The sequence below is a fragment of the Diprion similis genome, chromosome 8, assembly GCF_021155765.1.
Source record: "Diprion similis isolate iyDipSimi1 chromosome 8, iyDipSimi1.1, whole genome shotgun sequence".
In the NCBI taxonomy this organism is placed as follows: Eukaryota; Metazoa; Arthropoda; class Insecta; order Hymenoptera; family Diprionidae; genus Diprion; species Diprion similis.
The window spans coordinates 13,059,209-13,076,114 of NC_060112.1; the positions used below are offsets into that span (position 1 = coordinate 13,059,209).

At 35.3% G+C, this 16,906-nt stretch overlaps 2 protein-coding genes across 16 annotated transcripts in view; one reads left to right on the forward strand and one right to left on the reverse strand.

Moving 5' to 3' along the window:
• The window catches only part of LOC124409869 (chromatin-remodeling ATPase INO80), a 48,950-nt gene extending 47,716 nt beyond the window's left edge, over window positions 1-1,234 (reverse strand). For 2 of the 4 annotated variants that reach the window (XR_006929548.1, XM_046887783.1), the window contains exon 1: window positions 777-1,234. Coding sequence is in view for 1 of the 4 variants with exons in the window: in XM_046887783.1 (XP_046743739.1) it covers window positions 777-786 (10 nt within the window). In the remaining 3 variants the exon portion in view is untranslated. Of the gene's footprint in view, window positions 1-532; window positions 694-776 lie in introns of all 4 variants that reach the window. The other 2 variants (XM_046887785.1, XM_046887784.1) reach the window with 2 other exon arrangements.
• A 345-nt stretch (window positions 1,235-1,579) lies between these two features.
• LOC124409871 (serine-arginine protein 55) lies at window positions 1,580-14,807 on the forward strand. Of its 12 annotated transcripts, none has more exons than XM_046887791.1 (12): window positions 1,580-1,741; window positions 3,320-3,443; window positions 4,550-4,620; window positions 6,232-6,312; window positions 7,559-7,582; window positions 7,735-7,791; window positions 8,034-8,103; window positions 11,687-11,760; window positions 11,919-12,107; window positions 12,606-12,731; window positions 12,975-13,097; window positions 14,093-14,807. In XM_046887791.1, the coding sequence occupies exons 2-12, from the start codon at window positions 3,321-3,323 to the stop codon at window positions 14,226-14,228; spliced, it is 1,074 nt and encodes a 357-aa protein (XP_046743747.1). In that variant the 5' UTR covers window positions 1,580-1,741; window position 3,320; the 3' UTR covers window positions 14,229-14,807. The 12 variants fall into 12 exon arrangements, with proteins under 12 accessions (XP_046743747.1, XP_046743745.1, XP_046743746.1 ...); XM_046887789.1 differs by lacking the exon at window positions 6,232-6,312 and adding an exon at window positions 6,342-6,437; XM_046887790.1 differs by lacking the exon at window positions 3,320-3,443 and adding an exon at window positions 3,478-3,604.
• Window positions 14,808-16,906: the final 2,099 nt, after the last annotated feature.

Below are 16,906 nucleotides of genomic sequence, written 5' to 3' on the forward strand. Positions count from 1 at the left end.
CCTCAAATCCATCAAAAATAAGAAATGTAGACAGTAACATTTTGAGTAAAATTCGACTCATCTTTCGTAGATAAATGCATGATCACGACCTATTTATACATCTATTAAGCTATTGTTACATGCATCGAAGTTACTCATTCCATGATACAAATACTACCAAATTGAGCAAAAAGAACTACTACCAGTAAGAAAAAAATTGACAACTATGTAATCACGCTACCATTTAAAGCAAACTACAGCTTTTTGGACAGTGCAATACCGAAATATATAATGTATACAGTATCTAAACAAGATTACTAAATCATGAGAATTTAAACCAACATAGCATAATATCTTGTAATTTTGTAACAATTACTTGCACAAACTACGTTTTTCTCAATATGCAGATCTATGTATTCAACACTATCGCAAGTTTTCGACTTTTCAAGATTATTTGTCTAGGTTCTGGCTCTGCAATATAATTTTAATATTGATGACTTATGATAAATTTCATCCGTTACCAACCAACCAGTTTCAAAGGGATCGTGTTCACCTTTGATTGTATGTCAACAATAAATATAAGAATTGATCAGATGTTTTCATAGGTATGCAAGCACCTAATTGTTCACAATTCAAAAGTGAGCATGGTTAGCGTTTTTGGGATTTCGCTTGAAGTGAGACACGCTCCGAGGTGAAGATCGTGCAGCCCTGGTGCTATGTTTGGCATCATCAAGTGAATTGAAGAGAAATTAAAGAAGCTAGAGTAATACTAAATAAGTAGAGTATTGTAAACGTGCCCTTTATCATTGTTGCAACAATGTCGTTGATTATGGCATACCAATTAATGGTAACATACGATATTAGCGCATTTGCATTGCGACAACATTTATCCACATTATTTACATTACATAAGGCAAAATTACATGACAAATCACACGAGTGTGGTTATATTAGATGCGAATATATTCCATAGTTTTGATTCACGTACTGTTTGGTTAGAAACAGCCACACTTATTTCACACAAAATGTGGGCGCGGCCGCTGCAAAACGATCCTCACATGGAAATTAGATATATCAGCCCGCAGGAAATACATAATAGAAAGGAACCTAGGCAACGGCGGCATTTGGCGTGCCATAAAACGAGGGCAGGGATAGGGCATATTGTTGACCACCATTTTTGTTTTCAGTAGATGGCGCTAGGGAAGTTCGTCACCGTAGTCTCAAACCCAAAATCACATTCATCTATATAATTTTACGAAAATGTTGGAAAAAGAAGTTAAACATAATCAATCATCAAAGCACTACATCTTTCTATAAATTTAAAAAAATTATCAAATGGCTAAAAGTTGTTGTTTAAAATAATAAATAAAGAATCAAAACATTTTCGCAGTACGATTACCAGCGGAAGTAGTCTCGACATCTTTATCGCGCCAATAATTTACTTCAATAAAATCGTACAAATCATCGTTAACAAATGATGCTAATTGTAGTAAATTATTTTAGACATTTTATCAACGTACGGAATGAAAGAAGGAATTTTATTTTGCGAAAAATATCACGTTCATTGACAACACGTGTGGTGTCGAGGCTATGCATCTTGTCGTGTCGGCCCCGTTTTGTTTCCGTTGCTTCCGTTGTTGCAGGCGAGCCATCTTGCCTCAGACGCCGATCGTTATTAGTCTGCGTATTTTAGTGAAGTTTACGCGTCGAAACGTTGTGCAACGATTAAGCAACACACCACAATCAAGAACTAAACACTCAGGTAAGGTTAACCATCGATTTATATCATTTCACTCTTTATTTTGCGAGATATTCGGCAAAACAAAACCGTCGTCCGTATGCGGCATCTTCGTTTCCATTTTACCGCAACCTAGCTTCCACATAGCCGCTGATGATTGCAAACACAAACTCGTTTTCTCATAGTCGATTGATAACTGTAAATTGGTGTGACCATGTTGACGGGAAGTGGAGTTCTTTCCCCTTTATATTTCAATCTCATTCAAATTGATTTATCGCCGAATACACGTAATTTACGTAGGTATGCATGTAAGGAAAGGAAAGATACGTGCGCAACGATGCGGGAAGTGCGCATCGCGGCGCTAAAATGTAAAATATATCGTCACCTACTTAAAATCTAATCGTCATCCCATCACGTGATATACATAATCTGCATTAATTTCAGTGAAACATGTTTGAAAGATGTGAGTGGGCTGTAAACTGGTTGTCGTATATTATGTTCCTAGAAAGTTCGGGAAGCCACCTTTGGTCACAGAGTATCAATGCGGTCTCCACGTCATATTCGTCGATAAATCATCCGCGCAATCTTCAATATTGTAGAGTATAAATATAGTAGTCTGATATTTTCGTTTTATTATTCGCGTAATCCAAACAAATAACGAATGAAAAACAGCAATAATACCAGACGCCCAAGGTCGCCGGCGTCCATTTTCTCGTAATGGGTACGCCGCGTGAAAAAAAAAAACACGTTGGCAGTTGATTATCTAGATAATTATACCGGAAAATGATTCACGTGAAATTTTATTTTTCATTTTCGTTTCTCCCTTTTATGAACTCCATGTGTGGAAGAGTACACGATGGTTGACTGGATTACGCAATCTGTAAATCCATCGATATTACACTGTCTATGCAAGAATTTTATGAAGCAATCACAGATTGTCTTATCTTCTGACCACTGATATCAAGGAATTATATCGTCAACCAATTTACATTCTTACGAGGCCTATACAGATGATGTTATTCTCACAGCTTCGAAAGCTTATCTTGCATTACAAACTCGCAGATAACTGGATTAATTTTAAATACACAAATGTATGTAGAGTGTTTACTTCGTGCTGAAATGAATTGTCGTCTCTGTATTGGTTTTGAAATTTCAATACAAGTTTATTACATGTGACGCAAGGATTTGATTTTGAGAAAACCATGCAAATCCTTTCCAGTAATATCTCTTGAATAGCAGACCAAGTTGGAAATGAATTATTTCATACTTGCGACATTGATGCAATTCAGGGACGAAGAACTAAATCGATCGCAATGATAGTTTTTATCCTCTATATAGGCTTCTCTTTTACAAAGATCATTTCATTCATAATAACCGAAAGATGAGCTTTAACTTTTACCAAAAAATATCATGCAGACACATCACCAATTTTTTCAACGGCTGTAAATTTCAATTGTTTGAAAAATAGTAAAAGGAAAAAAAAAAGAAGAGAAAACAGAATTATTTGTGAATATTAAATGCATATTATGTTATGTCATGTGGATGAGTGGCAGGTTCCCAAGGAATCCTGTTCTGTAAGGTGTTTTTATATTTTCCTTTAAGAATGAGCACCCGAGTATTCGTTGGTGGATTAACATACCGGGTGCGAGAGCGCGACCTTGAGAAGTTCTTCCGGAAATATGGTAGAATCAAGGAGGTCGCTATGAAGAACGGATTTGCCTTTGTGGTAAGTCTAATGTGAATCAATTGTTTTTTTACAGTATGGTAGGGACAAGGGTCTATGTCGGTGGGCTTCCATACGGCACCAGGGAAAGAGACCTTGAGAGATTTTTCAGAGGCTACGGTCGATTTCGTGATGTACTCATCAAGAACGGTTACGGCTTTGTTGTAAGTATCCGTAAAATTTAAAACAAAAGTCTGTGTTCTGCTTTCTTTACTTCCAATTTTGAAAGCTTCAAAAATTTTGTAGAACTGATTTTTTTTTTTAAATTTTTTCTTTCATTGCTGATTTACTTGTTATTCGTTTCATTTTTCCCTTGATATTATCGACTTCTAATGATTGAACACAACTCTTGGATTAGAGTTTGCAAAGTTAATGAGCTAAAGCAAGCGGAACATAAGATGATATAATACGACCGTTAATCCATGACCTGCCCTGACCCTCGCACAATGGTACTTGTGGCTGCTTAAACGAGAGCTGTATGCTGCTAGTGGTCAACCATACTGCAAACCTTGTAAGTCAATTAAAATCACAGAAACCAAGGTCTAGCCGATGTCCATCAAGATGTTCAATGTGATGTTCGAAACCTGCTTATTCTTTTTCTCTCCAACAACGTTGTTTTATCGCTAAATGTCAAATCAGCTTTTCAAAATAATGTGATTAACATTATGATTTTACCTGTCTACAGATACTGCTATTTATTTAATCCTTTACACATTTTCACATATAATATCTGCTTCTGTCTTGAGTTCCTCTGTTTTAATTAAATGGGTAAACGTATAATCCTAACTATGAATACATCATTTACAATAAGCCTCGGCAGCTTCTACGTTTTCTGTTCAGTGGGAGAGACAAATTATACAATCGGTATGTTCTATCTTAAGTAATAAGCTAAGAAGATTTATTATTTTAATATAGGCAATTTTTTAGTGATGAGATTCAAATGTTTAATGTAATTCGCCCAATTGTAGGTTTTTTATATTACAAATTATCAATGTAATATACTTTACGATGTTCAGGCTTCTTACGTTATTTACTACTAATTTCCATCTTGTTACTCGAGAGTCCCTATCTTACACTAATGTATATTTGTTTTTCTTGCTTTCCACTAGGAATTTGACGACTACAGAGATGCTGATGACGCAGTCTACGAACTGAACGGCAAAGAGCTTCTTGGAGAAAGGTAAGCACCACTTTTTTTTTCTAACTCGTTTAAACTTAAATATACAAGACATTATCCAATTATCATCGTCAAAGTACCAAAGTCAATGTTTGTTCAGCAAAATTGAAAATATTGATAATTTTGATGATGTGTGATGGTTGCCAACATATCCAGGTTTTCACTGCTAGCCAGTACCTTTTGATGCAATTAAAAGTGAACTCGAACTACTTAATAATGAATCATTTGTGAAAAATCAAAATTGATTGAGTAAATTTTACTAATATTTAAAACATCAATCAATTCCTATCAAACTAAAAAGAACAATCAGTACAGTTATTCAAATGACTATTACACTTGATACACTTTCGTAGTGGGAACTTTATTCTCATCAGAAGGATTGGACTTGTTGTAAAACGAATAAAGTACTGGCGACCAGCAAAAAGTGCACAATACTTGGATCGATGAAATATTCACCAGGTTCTTACCATCTATAATCTAATGAATTGTGATTTATTGATATTATTTGTATGTTTGGTCGGCCTTGCGCAATATCAATAAAATAGTGCTTTCGATACAAGCAATATAGCCACATCTATCCAAGTATGTGAAGTCATTTAGTTAGGTGAGCAGTGCATAAGGTGAATGCGTTGGAATTAGTTTTGTTGAGAATATGATGGATCTTGTTAAATTGCATTGGAATTCAGTAGACTTGAACTAACATTTTCGATTCGATTAAACACTTCTGTAATTGTCACTTGATGAATTGGTTTCTCCAAATTTCATGCAAATTTTACTCAATCACGCTGTTCTCATCACGGATAGTGATGCTCAGTACTACCTGGAAATTCCCTATTTAAATATAAATCATGAAATTCTTTATTTTCATCGAATGTAAAGGTAACTAGCAGGATCCATCAAATGATATATGTATTCTATTTGCGTGTATAATGTGTGCAAGAAACGTATGTAGTTGAACATCAAGTGCTATATCTTGCTCGAATCACTCCTTAATACTCTTTCTTTAATTATTTGATTATAATGAAATTTGATGCTTTTTATTAACGAAATTTCTTGAAATTTTTGTCACATGTATTATACAGCATTGACAATTTGCTTTCACAGCGAATCATTGATTGCAATTATAGAATTACATTCAACATACTGCATTTAAGACTCCAATTCTGATTGTTTTTATTCTTCTTAAAATTTAACCCTGCCCGATTAATTTCTGATTTGTTTCATGAGTAATTGGTAAGAAATATCATGGAAAAGATAAATGTTCTGTTATCGATAAAATTTAAGAGAATTTGTTTCTAATTTGTATAATAGCGATTATTTATGAGAAGTTACAGTTATGAGGTATAAAATTGATTTGGGATATGGGTTAGAATAGTTGCAAATTGCAAGGAAACTAGCACGTATAGGAGACGAAGAAAAGTACATACATGGGGCAGGGCCTCAGAGGCTGGATGATGGATGGACGTACGTAGGTCTGAGACTGAGAGAAACTGATATATAAAACAGATGACGAGAGGAGGCTGAAGGAAAGGAGGGAGGATTTTTTTGAGGGAAACCATTTTAGAGTAAGAATTAGTCGTGGACTTAGGCGGGGTTTTGTTGGGTGTGTTTCAGAGTGGCGGTGGAGATAGCACGGGGTGTTTCAGGGAGGCGAGGCGACCGTGGCTACGGACGCTCACGCTCCTGGAGAGACAAGTAAGCATATCCAATGTGTCTTGTTACAGAATTACTGTAGAGAGGGCCCGGGGGACACCTAGGGGTAGTGACCAGTGGCGCTATGGTGACTCCCGTGGTGGTTATGGGGACTCGAGGCGATCTGCGTAAGACACGCTATCCTTTTTTTTATTTTATCAATGCGATCATCAACCCCCTCCCCCATGCGTCAAGTCAAGCGTACAATACTATCCCTTGGAGTTTGTCGTTAGTAAGGATGTGCGAAAATTTACCCTGGAATATATTGTTTTTCCTCCAGGAGAAGATCTTTGACACATCAACTGTATATTGATGTTTCTACTAAGTCGAGCATGGTGAAATCTTTCCTCTTTTGATTTAACAAACTGTTTTAGCACTCTTGATTACGTTCAGTATTTTAATTGCATTACCAATGTATAAATAAACAAGAAATTTTATTTCGCAGAGCATCAATAGGGATGAGATCTAACGACAGCATTTAAGCTTGGCTAATTATGCACTGTATTGAAATTCAATCAGGTCGTTAATTTCTTTGCCGCTACCCCTGCTCCCCTCCCTTGTAGAAGATGCGATTATTCAGATTTGAGGGATGAATCATTTGTATCAATAGAGTTCTAGTTTGTCTTTGTTTAAGAAGAACACAAAGTAAAAAAAATCCTTTATTGTGGAAATTTTAAAAGTAGATTTGTCATAGGTAATTGTTTGGTGAAGCTGTTCAGATTCCATTTCTAAATGACTGCCAAAAAAAAAAAAAAAGAAGAAACGCACTTCCGTTTGCTCGTGAGATCAAAAAATTGCATAGTTAGAAAGAAAAAAAAGAAAGGAAGGCAAAAAAAACTAAATTCAACTGATATTAAAGCATTTTACGTAAACTTGTAGTGAGTTATACTGGTGCTTTTTAAGTCGTTAATTTCGCACATCCTTATGCTGGGGCCAGATACTATAAGTACTTATCTATTTATGTCAAAATAAATTTAGCGCAAAATTAATCTCATGTTTATTTTTTATTTATTTATTTATTTTTTTCAATTTTTTAACCAAGCAAATGAATTTTCTATCAATCGTTTGTCTTGCACTTGAGTTACTCTCTGGAGTATACATAGAAACTGAAGGCTGTTTGAATGCGTAATGAAATTCAATTGAAGTTAGCAAAATGCTTAGAATACCCCTCCCAATTTAAGTTTATTACAAGTAAAATGGTGAAAACTGATTGGCAACTAATTGAGGTGTGATGTTGTGTTTGTTACAGCCGAGACGATATGAGACACGACAGGTACGCTATTGCTGCATTATGAGTAGATTTGATTTGATTGAAACAGGTGATTGAAATTGTGTGCCTGAGCAATGAGTGCCGATCTGTAGTTATTTGCCCAAGGTTTAACCATTGATCCGATATTTCTGTTCACATGACATCCCTTTTTGCAGAGATAGTGTGAACAGAAACACGAGGACCGCATCTAGCTACAAGCAATCATTGCCCAGGTACATACAACCAATGTTATGCATTTACTGATACAAATATTTAAATTCTGCACATCAATATAACTCAATATTTTTTTTATCTTTTTTTTCTTTCTTCAAATATTAATAAATTTATTAATGACAGTACATCAATTTTTCATAGCTTTTATGAATACATATTATTTAATATTAAAGTCAGGTTGAAAACAAACCTGCAATTTGAAAACTGGCATATATAATTAATCTGTCATCTTTCATTTTAGATATGGACCACCTACCCGAACAGAGTATCGTCTCACAGTGGAGAATCTATCAAGCCGTGTCAGCTGGCAGGTAAGCTGGAAAATAACTCATAGAATACAGATTGATTGTGAACTTGCTTCCTACTCGAGATTGGTTTATTTATTTATATATTTTTTCAACCTATTCATGAAAGGCGTGAGGAATTTAAAACTCGAGTGAAACCAAGTTCATAAAATAGTTGGTATAGGATTAATCATTTTTGTTGTTTTTTTAAGTTCATTTGCCCATTAAAACCGTGATCTTGAGATACTGTTGAGTTTAACAATGTACATTTTGATCAAGTAAGTCTGTGGCGTTGAAAAACAAAAAATGATGAATACTAAATTGAACAAACGGTGAAGTAAAATGAAACACATAAGCGAAGATATAATTGGAATAAATGTGGAGACGGATTTTATGGAAATTTGAAAGTGAGAATATGACGGACTACCGCAAGCATGGATAACCGAAGCAGACCTCTGATCCTGAAGAGTGAAATGATCGAAGAAGATGGGGAATTTAGCTACAAATACCAGGCACGAATAACAACTGATAAAAGATAGAGGTTGATGCAACATAAAACAACAGAGTTCACTTTGGTGGATAACGCGAAGCAGGGTAGTAGAAACGATGTGGGAAACGACATCAGGATTTAAGATGATCGAGTCGTAGATCCGAACAACGAATCATTCCGAATACCTGGGAGAAAACGGCCATAGTAAATACCCACACCACACACGGATGAGAACGAGCGAACCAAGAAGAAAAAAGTAAAATAAAAAAAGAAATGCACAGACCAAGCCTTACTTGATCAATTTACATTCTATCGTTGCACTTTTCGGATGATTGGTTGCCTTTGAAAATGAAAAATGAGTAGAAAAAAAGTGAAAGAAAATAGATAAAATGGTTCGATTAGAATTGATTGTTGAATATTACGTTTTGAATATGTAAAAATTTTTTTTCTTTACATTTGGCAAGCAGTTTTGAGTAAAAAAAAAAGACGAAAAAAAAAATTAAATTGATGTTCTTTCCGAAGAGCCATGTCCTCTTCGCCATGGAGGGGTGACCGGTAGGGCCAATAGACTGATGATGTGCGATGATAGAGATGACGATGCACGCGATGGGCTCGCCTTGAGGTCAAGTGGCACCAGGTTGGTTCTGAGGTCCGGGTGAGAGCCAGAGCCACTGGGTTGAAAGCATACTGCGCGTCGCTCGCAACTCACCCCCACTACCCAGTGAAACAATAGGTTCGTCCGTGCTGTGAGCGCGTTATCACAGATATCTGGGGCCTATCAATCACCCCCTATCACACTGACTGAAGTTCGCTCGCTCACTGGGAAACATCCACCTCTTGTGTAAGTCAGGCAGCGGCCACTCCGGGTACAGGGCGTAACCTGAACCTACACCTACACCACAGATCCATTCAACCCGCTCGAACGACCCAATCAAGTGGTGTGTCTCGTGTCCAACCAGTCAGTGTCTGGCCTTTCTCTCTGTTCGTAAGCAAGGTGGTGCCTGGGCCCAAGGTAAATGCGTCACCTTAACCGAGTGTATACCTCTATATACGTACATACCTGTTACTGTGCACAATAATAATTCATACAAAAGATAGACTATAATTAATGTCTGCCTCTGCCGATATATTTTCATCCCGGGTAATGTATATTAATGAACAATATATTATTATACATGTAATAATTACCTATCTTATATCAGAGAATAGCCAATTCTTGTCGATATGTATGCTCTCTACGCAAGACTACAATGCATACTAGGGCTAGGACATATCTAGGATATAACTCTTCGTTTCTCTGCACATCAGCAAAGAATTTGATAGTCATTAGCGCAGATATTTTTTATTTTTATTTATTTTTTTTCATGTGCTCGAAATTAGGAATCTATGCAATTTTCAATCTGAATCTTTTTGTGCTTTTATTTCAAACAGATTCGTTTCTCGTTCGATGTCAAAGTTTTGCAAATGATTTCCCATTGCATTTTGTTTGGTTTATCATGATTTACTCGACCTTTAATGTTCACGTGAGGTACTAAAGGCAAAATTGTTTCTTTGTATATTCAGCCATTGCAATACTAGAGACCATTTTTTTTTTTTTTTTTTTTTTTTTCAATAATATATATTTCAATATATGTTCAACAAAAACAGAACATAGGACTTCACATTGGCATATTTCAATTAAACATGTAAAAAAGAAAATACATTTTTTATGTATTTCTTATGAAATTTGTACGAGTTTGCATGTAGTATTTTACGGGATAAATTTTTCTTTGTGCAAATCAAAATCACTCGTCGCTGTAGTTGTATTAGATATAAATTCGTAGTATTGACGCAGCATAAAAATCATTGTATAGCAAAGCTATCTGGAAAAGTTACGGATACGACGGAATGTGCCGATTTCGAGCAGCCTAACGTTTGTACATGTAATGAAAATGAGATTTCACCGAGACACACGGCTTGGAGAGCATGATAAATGCTTGACACCTGGTTCCCACACCTGACAACTTTAGAGATGAAATTAAGGATTGAAAAACAAGAGAGAATCATCTGATTTGACACTGACTAAAATGACATGTAGTCCAAGATTTTAATCTTCGCAACAAGGATGCGCTTGGAAGTACAGCCCAATTCGAATTATATTCGTAGAAATATCTACACGCCTCTGTTGGACCAAACTAATGCTACATCGGATGAATATATTCTTGATATGTACAGTGAATCTCCCAGAAGACTACCATAGATGAGTCAACACAAACACCACAGTGCCTGCAATGAATTCTCTGAAAATAGATACAGAAGATGTGATTAATGCATGAAAAATAATTATTTCAGTAGAACTGTCCATGTCACTTTCGAATCACCATGTAAATACGTGACATTTTTTTTAATTGACTGAGAAGTTGATTATGAACAAAAATGCAGATTTTTAAGGCATAGTTTTTAATAAATTCCTACTTGTTAAAAGTGGTGCACGTGACGAGATTTAAATTTCATTGTTCTATATCTCAAATCTAAGTCTTGAAAATTGTAAACAATTTAAAATAAGGTATGGAAATTTATATCACTGTCATGGCACCTAGTTCATTTTACTTTTTGTAAGCCACTCTGCAGAAAACATAAGAAAATTGCTCGTTGAAGATTTTCTTTTTGTCTTCGTATTATTGTTTGTGAAATTTTACAAGATTCAAGTATTAAAAATATTAATACAAGATAGTAATTTGAAATTGAACATAATTTCAAATAGTGAATAATAGAATTTTTGCAGAGAGGATCAGAAATACATTTAAACCAAATGTTGTCTCTATCATTAACTGTTAGACACTGAGTTTTGATACTTGGATTTGCATTTAAAGAAAAGTTACCACAAATAGATACTAAATTCGAGCACACTGTTAAAACAGACATTTACATAGTGACTGAAGCCGAAGTTGCGTTAAAGTTTTAGTATGCGGAAAATGAAATGAAAATAAATTAACTATTTTTAAAGAACATGAAATAGTGCACATTGTTTGGTCAGAATCACTCTATTTCAAATTAGGAACACGCCACAAAATTTCATCCAAATAATATTAAATATTGATCCTAACAGCACCCTAATTCTTTTATTTGTGTAATGCTCAGGATTTGAAGGATTACATGAGACAAGCTGGAGAAGTGACATATGCCGATGCACACAAACAGCGTAGAAACGAAGGGTGAGCATTTTATTCAAAAATTATTATTGTCTAGTGATAAAACAAAAAATTATGACCATTATTTTCTTTATTCTATGAACACGCAAACTAATACTTGTTATAATATGTATTCTTGCAATCACTCAATAATTACCTACTTTATTTTTATTCTTAATCAGAGTTGTCGAATTCGCTACATACTCTGATTTGAAGAATGCCATTGACAAGCTTGACGACACAGAATTAAACGGACGCCGAATTCGGCTGATTGAAGACAAAAGAAGAGGACGCCGTTCCAGATCATCTAGCTCGCGATCTCGTTCACGTTCCAGGTCCCGCTCCCGACGTCGTTCTCGTTCCCGCTCAAGGTAAATGTTATTAGATTTATTAAAAAATAATCGATCATGAAATCATTAATTTCAATTTTGTCTAGTTGATTCGTTAGCACTTTAGTCCATGTTAATCTCTTGACCTCTTATTTTACTTTAAACTATACAAGACTTGACGAGAAGTTGACATTATTAAAATATGAGAACAAAGCAACACTGTCATCAGAAGTCAAAATTTCATTTCTTGTTCTTGAATCCCAAACTTGCTCCACACAAACCCTACCTCTGCTCCGTTATGCAATTGTGAATCAGAAATTATAAATATGATCTTTATTGTAACTTACATGAGCAGTCGTGGTTTAATTAATAAGTGCAACATCATAATGCAGTTGTGGACCACACAAATATCATTCGCATCATCAATCTAGAAAATAATCTAATATTTTTATACCGCAGAGAATGAAAATGTTGATAAACTTGAACATTATTTGGTATGAGACAAAGGCTTGAAACAATTCATGATTTTCTTTGTGCCAGGAGCCGCCGCAGCTCACGTAGCCGTAGCCGACGCAGTAGCCGCTCCAAGTCCAGGGCACATTCGAAATCCAAATCAAAGTCCAAATCCAAGTCTCCTGAGCGCAGCCGCTCTCGTTCCAAATCCAAGTGAGTACCTCATCCCACTTTGTCTATTTTTATTAATTTGGCTTTCTTTCTGTCCTGTGTTTGTTGTTTCTTATTATTACTTTTGTGTCCAGGTTTATTGTTGTACGTTGCTTTGGGCTGGTTAACGACGAATAGCTCCGTTATATAACTCTTTGCTTAATGTTGCATTTGTGTTCTTTGCTTATTGAGCATCATTCTTCAAATTTTACTTCCATTCTCTTTATTTGAAATATAATTTTGCAGATCAAGAGACCGCTCAAAGTCCAAATCTAAGTCAAAGTCCATATCCAGATCTCGTTCTAGGTCCAAGGCTGAGAGGTCTAAGTCCAGGTCGCAGTCCAAATCCAAAGCCAAGTCCCCCTCAAAGTAAGTCTTAAGGTTAAACCCCCCAATTAAATAATAGTATTCGGCCATATTTTCATTCTTCTGTACTATGTATTTGGTACCCACGTAAAATTTAAAACTACAAAAACACCTGTAGAAAATTTGTCTTACCTCAAAATTATCTCGAATCATTTATTATTTCACGATATATTGCATTAAGTCTAGTTTCTCACACCAATTTATCTCACATACTTTTCTATTACTCAAGCCGTGTACACGCATGTGTTTTGGCCAGCAAAAACTACTGCTTATTGCCAATTAGTGTTGCATGTTAATGGATCAATTAACCGTCACTAGGCAAAGTATTAAATAATTATATGAGATATCTTGAATCATTTTCAATATTTTCTTTTAATCATGGTCGCATATTATTTAATGTTGGCACAACCCGCAAAACCAATTGACTGGATGACCATATGGACAATCTCTCGCGTCTCTTTCTTCTTCAATATACCCCTTTCATACTGAGCTCTCCTGATTGCTCTGTTACTCTACTTGAAACGAGTCGAAGGTTCTCTCAGGACTAAAAATGTTTTAGGAGAAGAAAGGCTCGGTTGGTTTCAAATTCTCCGAATTGTTAACGTTTCATCATTGATGATGCAGGGTAGTAAAATTATTGCTACGCAAACACCCTGGTGTTTGTAAGGGTCTTCAATCAAAGCTTTACCGTTGGCTGAGCTTAGAACCTCACAACTAGTTACTTCTTTGCACTATATTTCAGCAAACTAAAGCCCCCCCCCCATCCTTTATAATGAGAACCTGTTATAATTTCTACTTTTTCAATTATCATATTATGTTATGTGTAGACAACTTTGCCATAGTTCTAAAGTAAATCACAATTTTTACATTATAATATAATTCAAATTTTTAAGTAACTGCTGTCACGATTTTTATCTGTGTGATCCGTGACTTTTTTTTTTACCGTAACTTATTTGAAATAAAATTTTAACGCACGAATCCCTTAATTTCATCCACAGGGACAGGTCGAGTCGCGAACGATCAAGGGGCGACAGATCAAGATCACGATCAATTAGCAAACACAGCAAATCTCACAGTCGTTCTCGCTCGCCAATGAATGGTGACAAATCGCCTGAGAAAGAGAAAGACGATTGAACATTGTCCGTCCCTCTCTAGATCATCATACCGCACCGATACAATATTCCGTTTGAATTACAATATTGGACCTGTGCGCATCGCAAGATGGCTTGGAGCGTATCGTTGTGTTTTTTTTTTTAAATATTATACTTGATTAAATCCAAGAAGCCACTTTTCAATCGGTTTTTCACTGTAACATTGTCTATGTATGTTACGTATTTTGTTGAAACTTTTCAGGGCATAAAATTACTAAAAAAAATATTTAAGAACAGACTAATTATAATGATAATCAGATATTTCCGATAACTTGACCTTTTTTCCATTTGATTGAACCAATTCACGTTATTTGGTTGCATCCAATATCGTGAAATAATATCCGCTCTGTTAGAACATGGTCTTTTTATTTTGTACCTGTGAGTTGAATTCTGTGCACGTTTTGTGTACCACCACAAACAATAGGACATAGGTATCTCCATATAATGGCTTTTTGTATATATTCTTAATAATTACATTACTGTAAGAAAATAATGATATGTGATGTGTAACAAATTTAGAAGTAATTCTTACTATCAATAAAGACACACCCAAAGCCGAATACCATTGCAATTTATAATATCTCAAAATGAATTCATTTCTCCTAAGTTTTCTTTTTTACAGAATATTATGACGTTTAGGTATAGTTCTTTTCTAAGTCCGTTAGTACCGGTAGGTAAATTTCTGCACACACTTATCCCTGCTGATTTATTATATATTTGTATTCCACTGCTATTGTATGTTTGCATATGTAAACTAATATCTACTAATAGAAAAATTAATGTTATCAAATTTTCTCAGAAAGAGATCAAAGTGTAGACTCAATCCAAATTGTCTCAAAAAATTATGATCAGTTTTATAAACTTCTTTTTGTAAACATTAGTGGCGCATCGCGTAACGAAATGCTTAAGACTATGAAACTGCTTAAATCGCGATAATCAACATGATGTGTTTTACTGTGTATACGAAACAACCTAAATTATAGGAAATCCCATATATTACCACATAAATAAATTTATTCCCATTTAAACATGCAACGTTGCGTTGTTAAAAAAACAAAAATTACACAAATAATTAAGCTTAAGGAAAAAAAAACGGATACAATATGTACCGAACTAAGAAGCTATGAGGCATGAATTGTTATAATTCGAGATCCCAGGGTACATGAATTGTTCATTATTCTTAAGATTGTGGGTTTATCTTTTAATCAAGGTTGTTGATCAGAATTGCTTAAATTAAATACAGTCATTCCTGCGTTATGTTACTCATTTTTCGGAGTCGTGTGAATACCGGAAAAACAAAGGTAGAATATCCCAGGACCGACTGTGCCTGATTGTAATACCTCTTATAAAAGTTATCTTGAAAAAAATATTTACTACGCGAACGGTTCTTTGTTTCATTGCGGTCGCGTACGTGGGTCGTTCGTATATACAGGGTGTACCAATCGTATGACTCACTTGAGGTACACGGCCGTTTCACCGCCTAACGATCCTGGAGCGTTCAGGCTGCATATTTTTAAACCTGACACATACAGATAACATTTTACCGATAAAAACCCAAATAGCGACGCAATTGCTTTTCCAGACAATAGCTCTTGGAACCGATTACTACTCATTGTCTTGAAAGGACGTTAATTAAAAGAATCCAAACAGCGTATAAAACTCGAGTCACCTTCCCCGAGAAGATCACTATACTACGAGATATTAAACTTCGAGTGACGATTATTCAACTCAAAACCAATGATTTCGGATAGTTTCGAATAATTTCAAACCGTCAATGAACGCGTCTCATCGAGTTCGACGAGTCGAACTAAGCACTATGATAGCACCGAACATTGTCGATTATAAGCGTTGCTGAACTGTAACCCGTATCAATTGTCGAGGGGAGACTTCGGTGAAATCTCGGAATAAAATCGAATTTTTCACTCTTATAACGATTTGAAAAAGTTGTATAAAAAAATCCTTCCGCTAATTTTTAGTTTACGGTATTATATGCACCGGATAAAAGTTTGAACTTCTTGGGATGAAAATGTATAGATACGCAAGGATCTTTTTGAAGAAAATTCTGCCCATCGCTGTGATTAATTCCTTCAGTATATAAGCTTTCGTCACAGAAGGTTGAAATTTTGTTTCAAGATTTATACCACCGTAGTCGAAAAAATCTGTGGAAGGATTTTTTCATACGATTTGTAGTAACGATTTTCAAAATTTCACCGAAGTCATTCCTTAAGAAAGGTTGTTTAATGCCTGTAGGACATTTTCAGTAGTCTTAATCAACATACCTGTTTTATTTATCAACGCAATTCAATTGCTGCTTCTACATTATAGGTATGTAACTATCAATGTTAATAAGGTCAGTCAGGTAACCAATATTACAAACATGTTTGTACAAATTTTGCAGCAACATACATTATACATTTAAAAGTTCATAATTAGAGTGCAATTGTCCATTCAATACAAGTGTAAAGAATAGGTAGGTATTATTTTATCAACCGAGATAGGTCCATTGTATTCGCCGTGACAACATCAAGAGCGTCGCACATTAGCTTACACACCTATGCAAGATACCGTAGTATAATAAACTCGGGGTGAGTCAGCCAGCCGTCCAATGACACCAAACCTTAGCCGGGGTGAAACGTGGCAGGACGAATAACGGAGTCCAAA

What these genes read in the sequence shown, in the direction of transcription:
- LOC124409871 (XM_046887788.1), top strand. Translation starts at nt 3,479, where the DNA reads ATGGTAGGGACAAGGGTCTATGTCGGTGGGCTTCCATACGGCACCAGG. An exon ending in AGAACGGTTACGGCTTTGTT is followed by an intron (nt 3,605 to 4,549) that starts GTAAGTATCCGT and finishes GCTTTCCACTAG; the next exon opens with GAATTTGACGACTACAGAGA. An exon ending in AAAGCCAAGTCCCCCTCAAA is followed by an intron (nt 13,098 to 14,092) that starts GTAAGTCTTAAG and finishes TTTCATCCACAG; the next exon opens with GGACAGGTCGAGTCGCGAAC.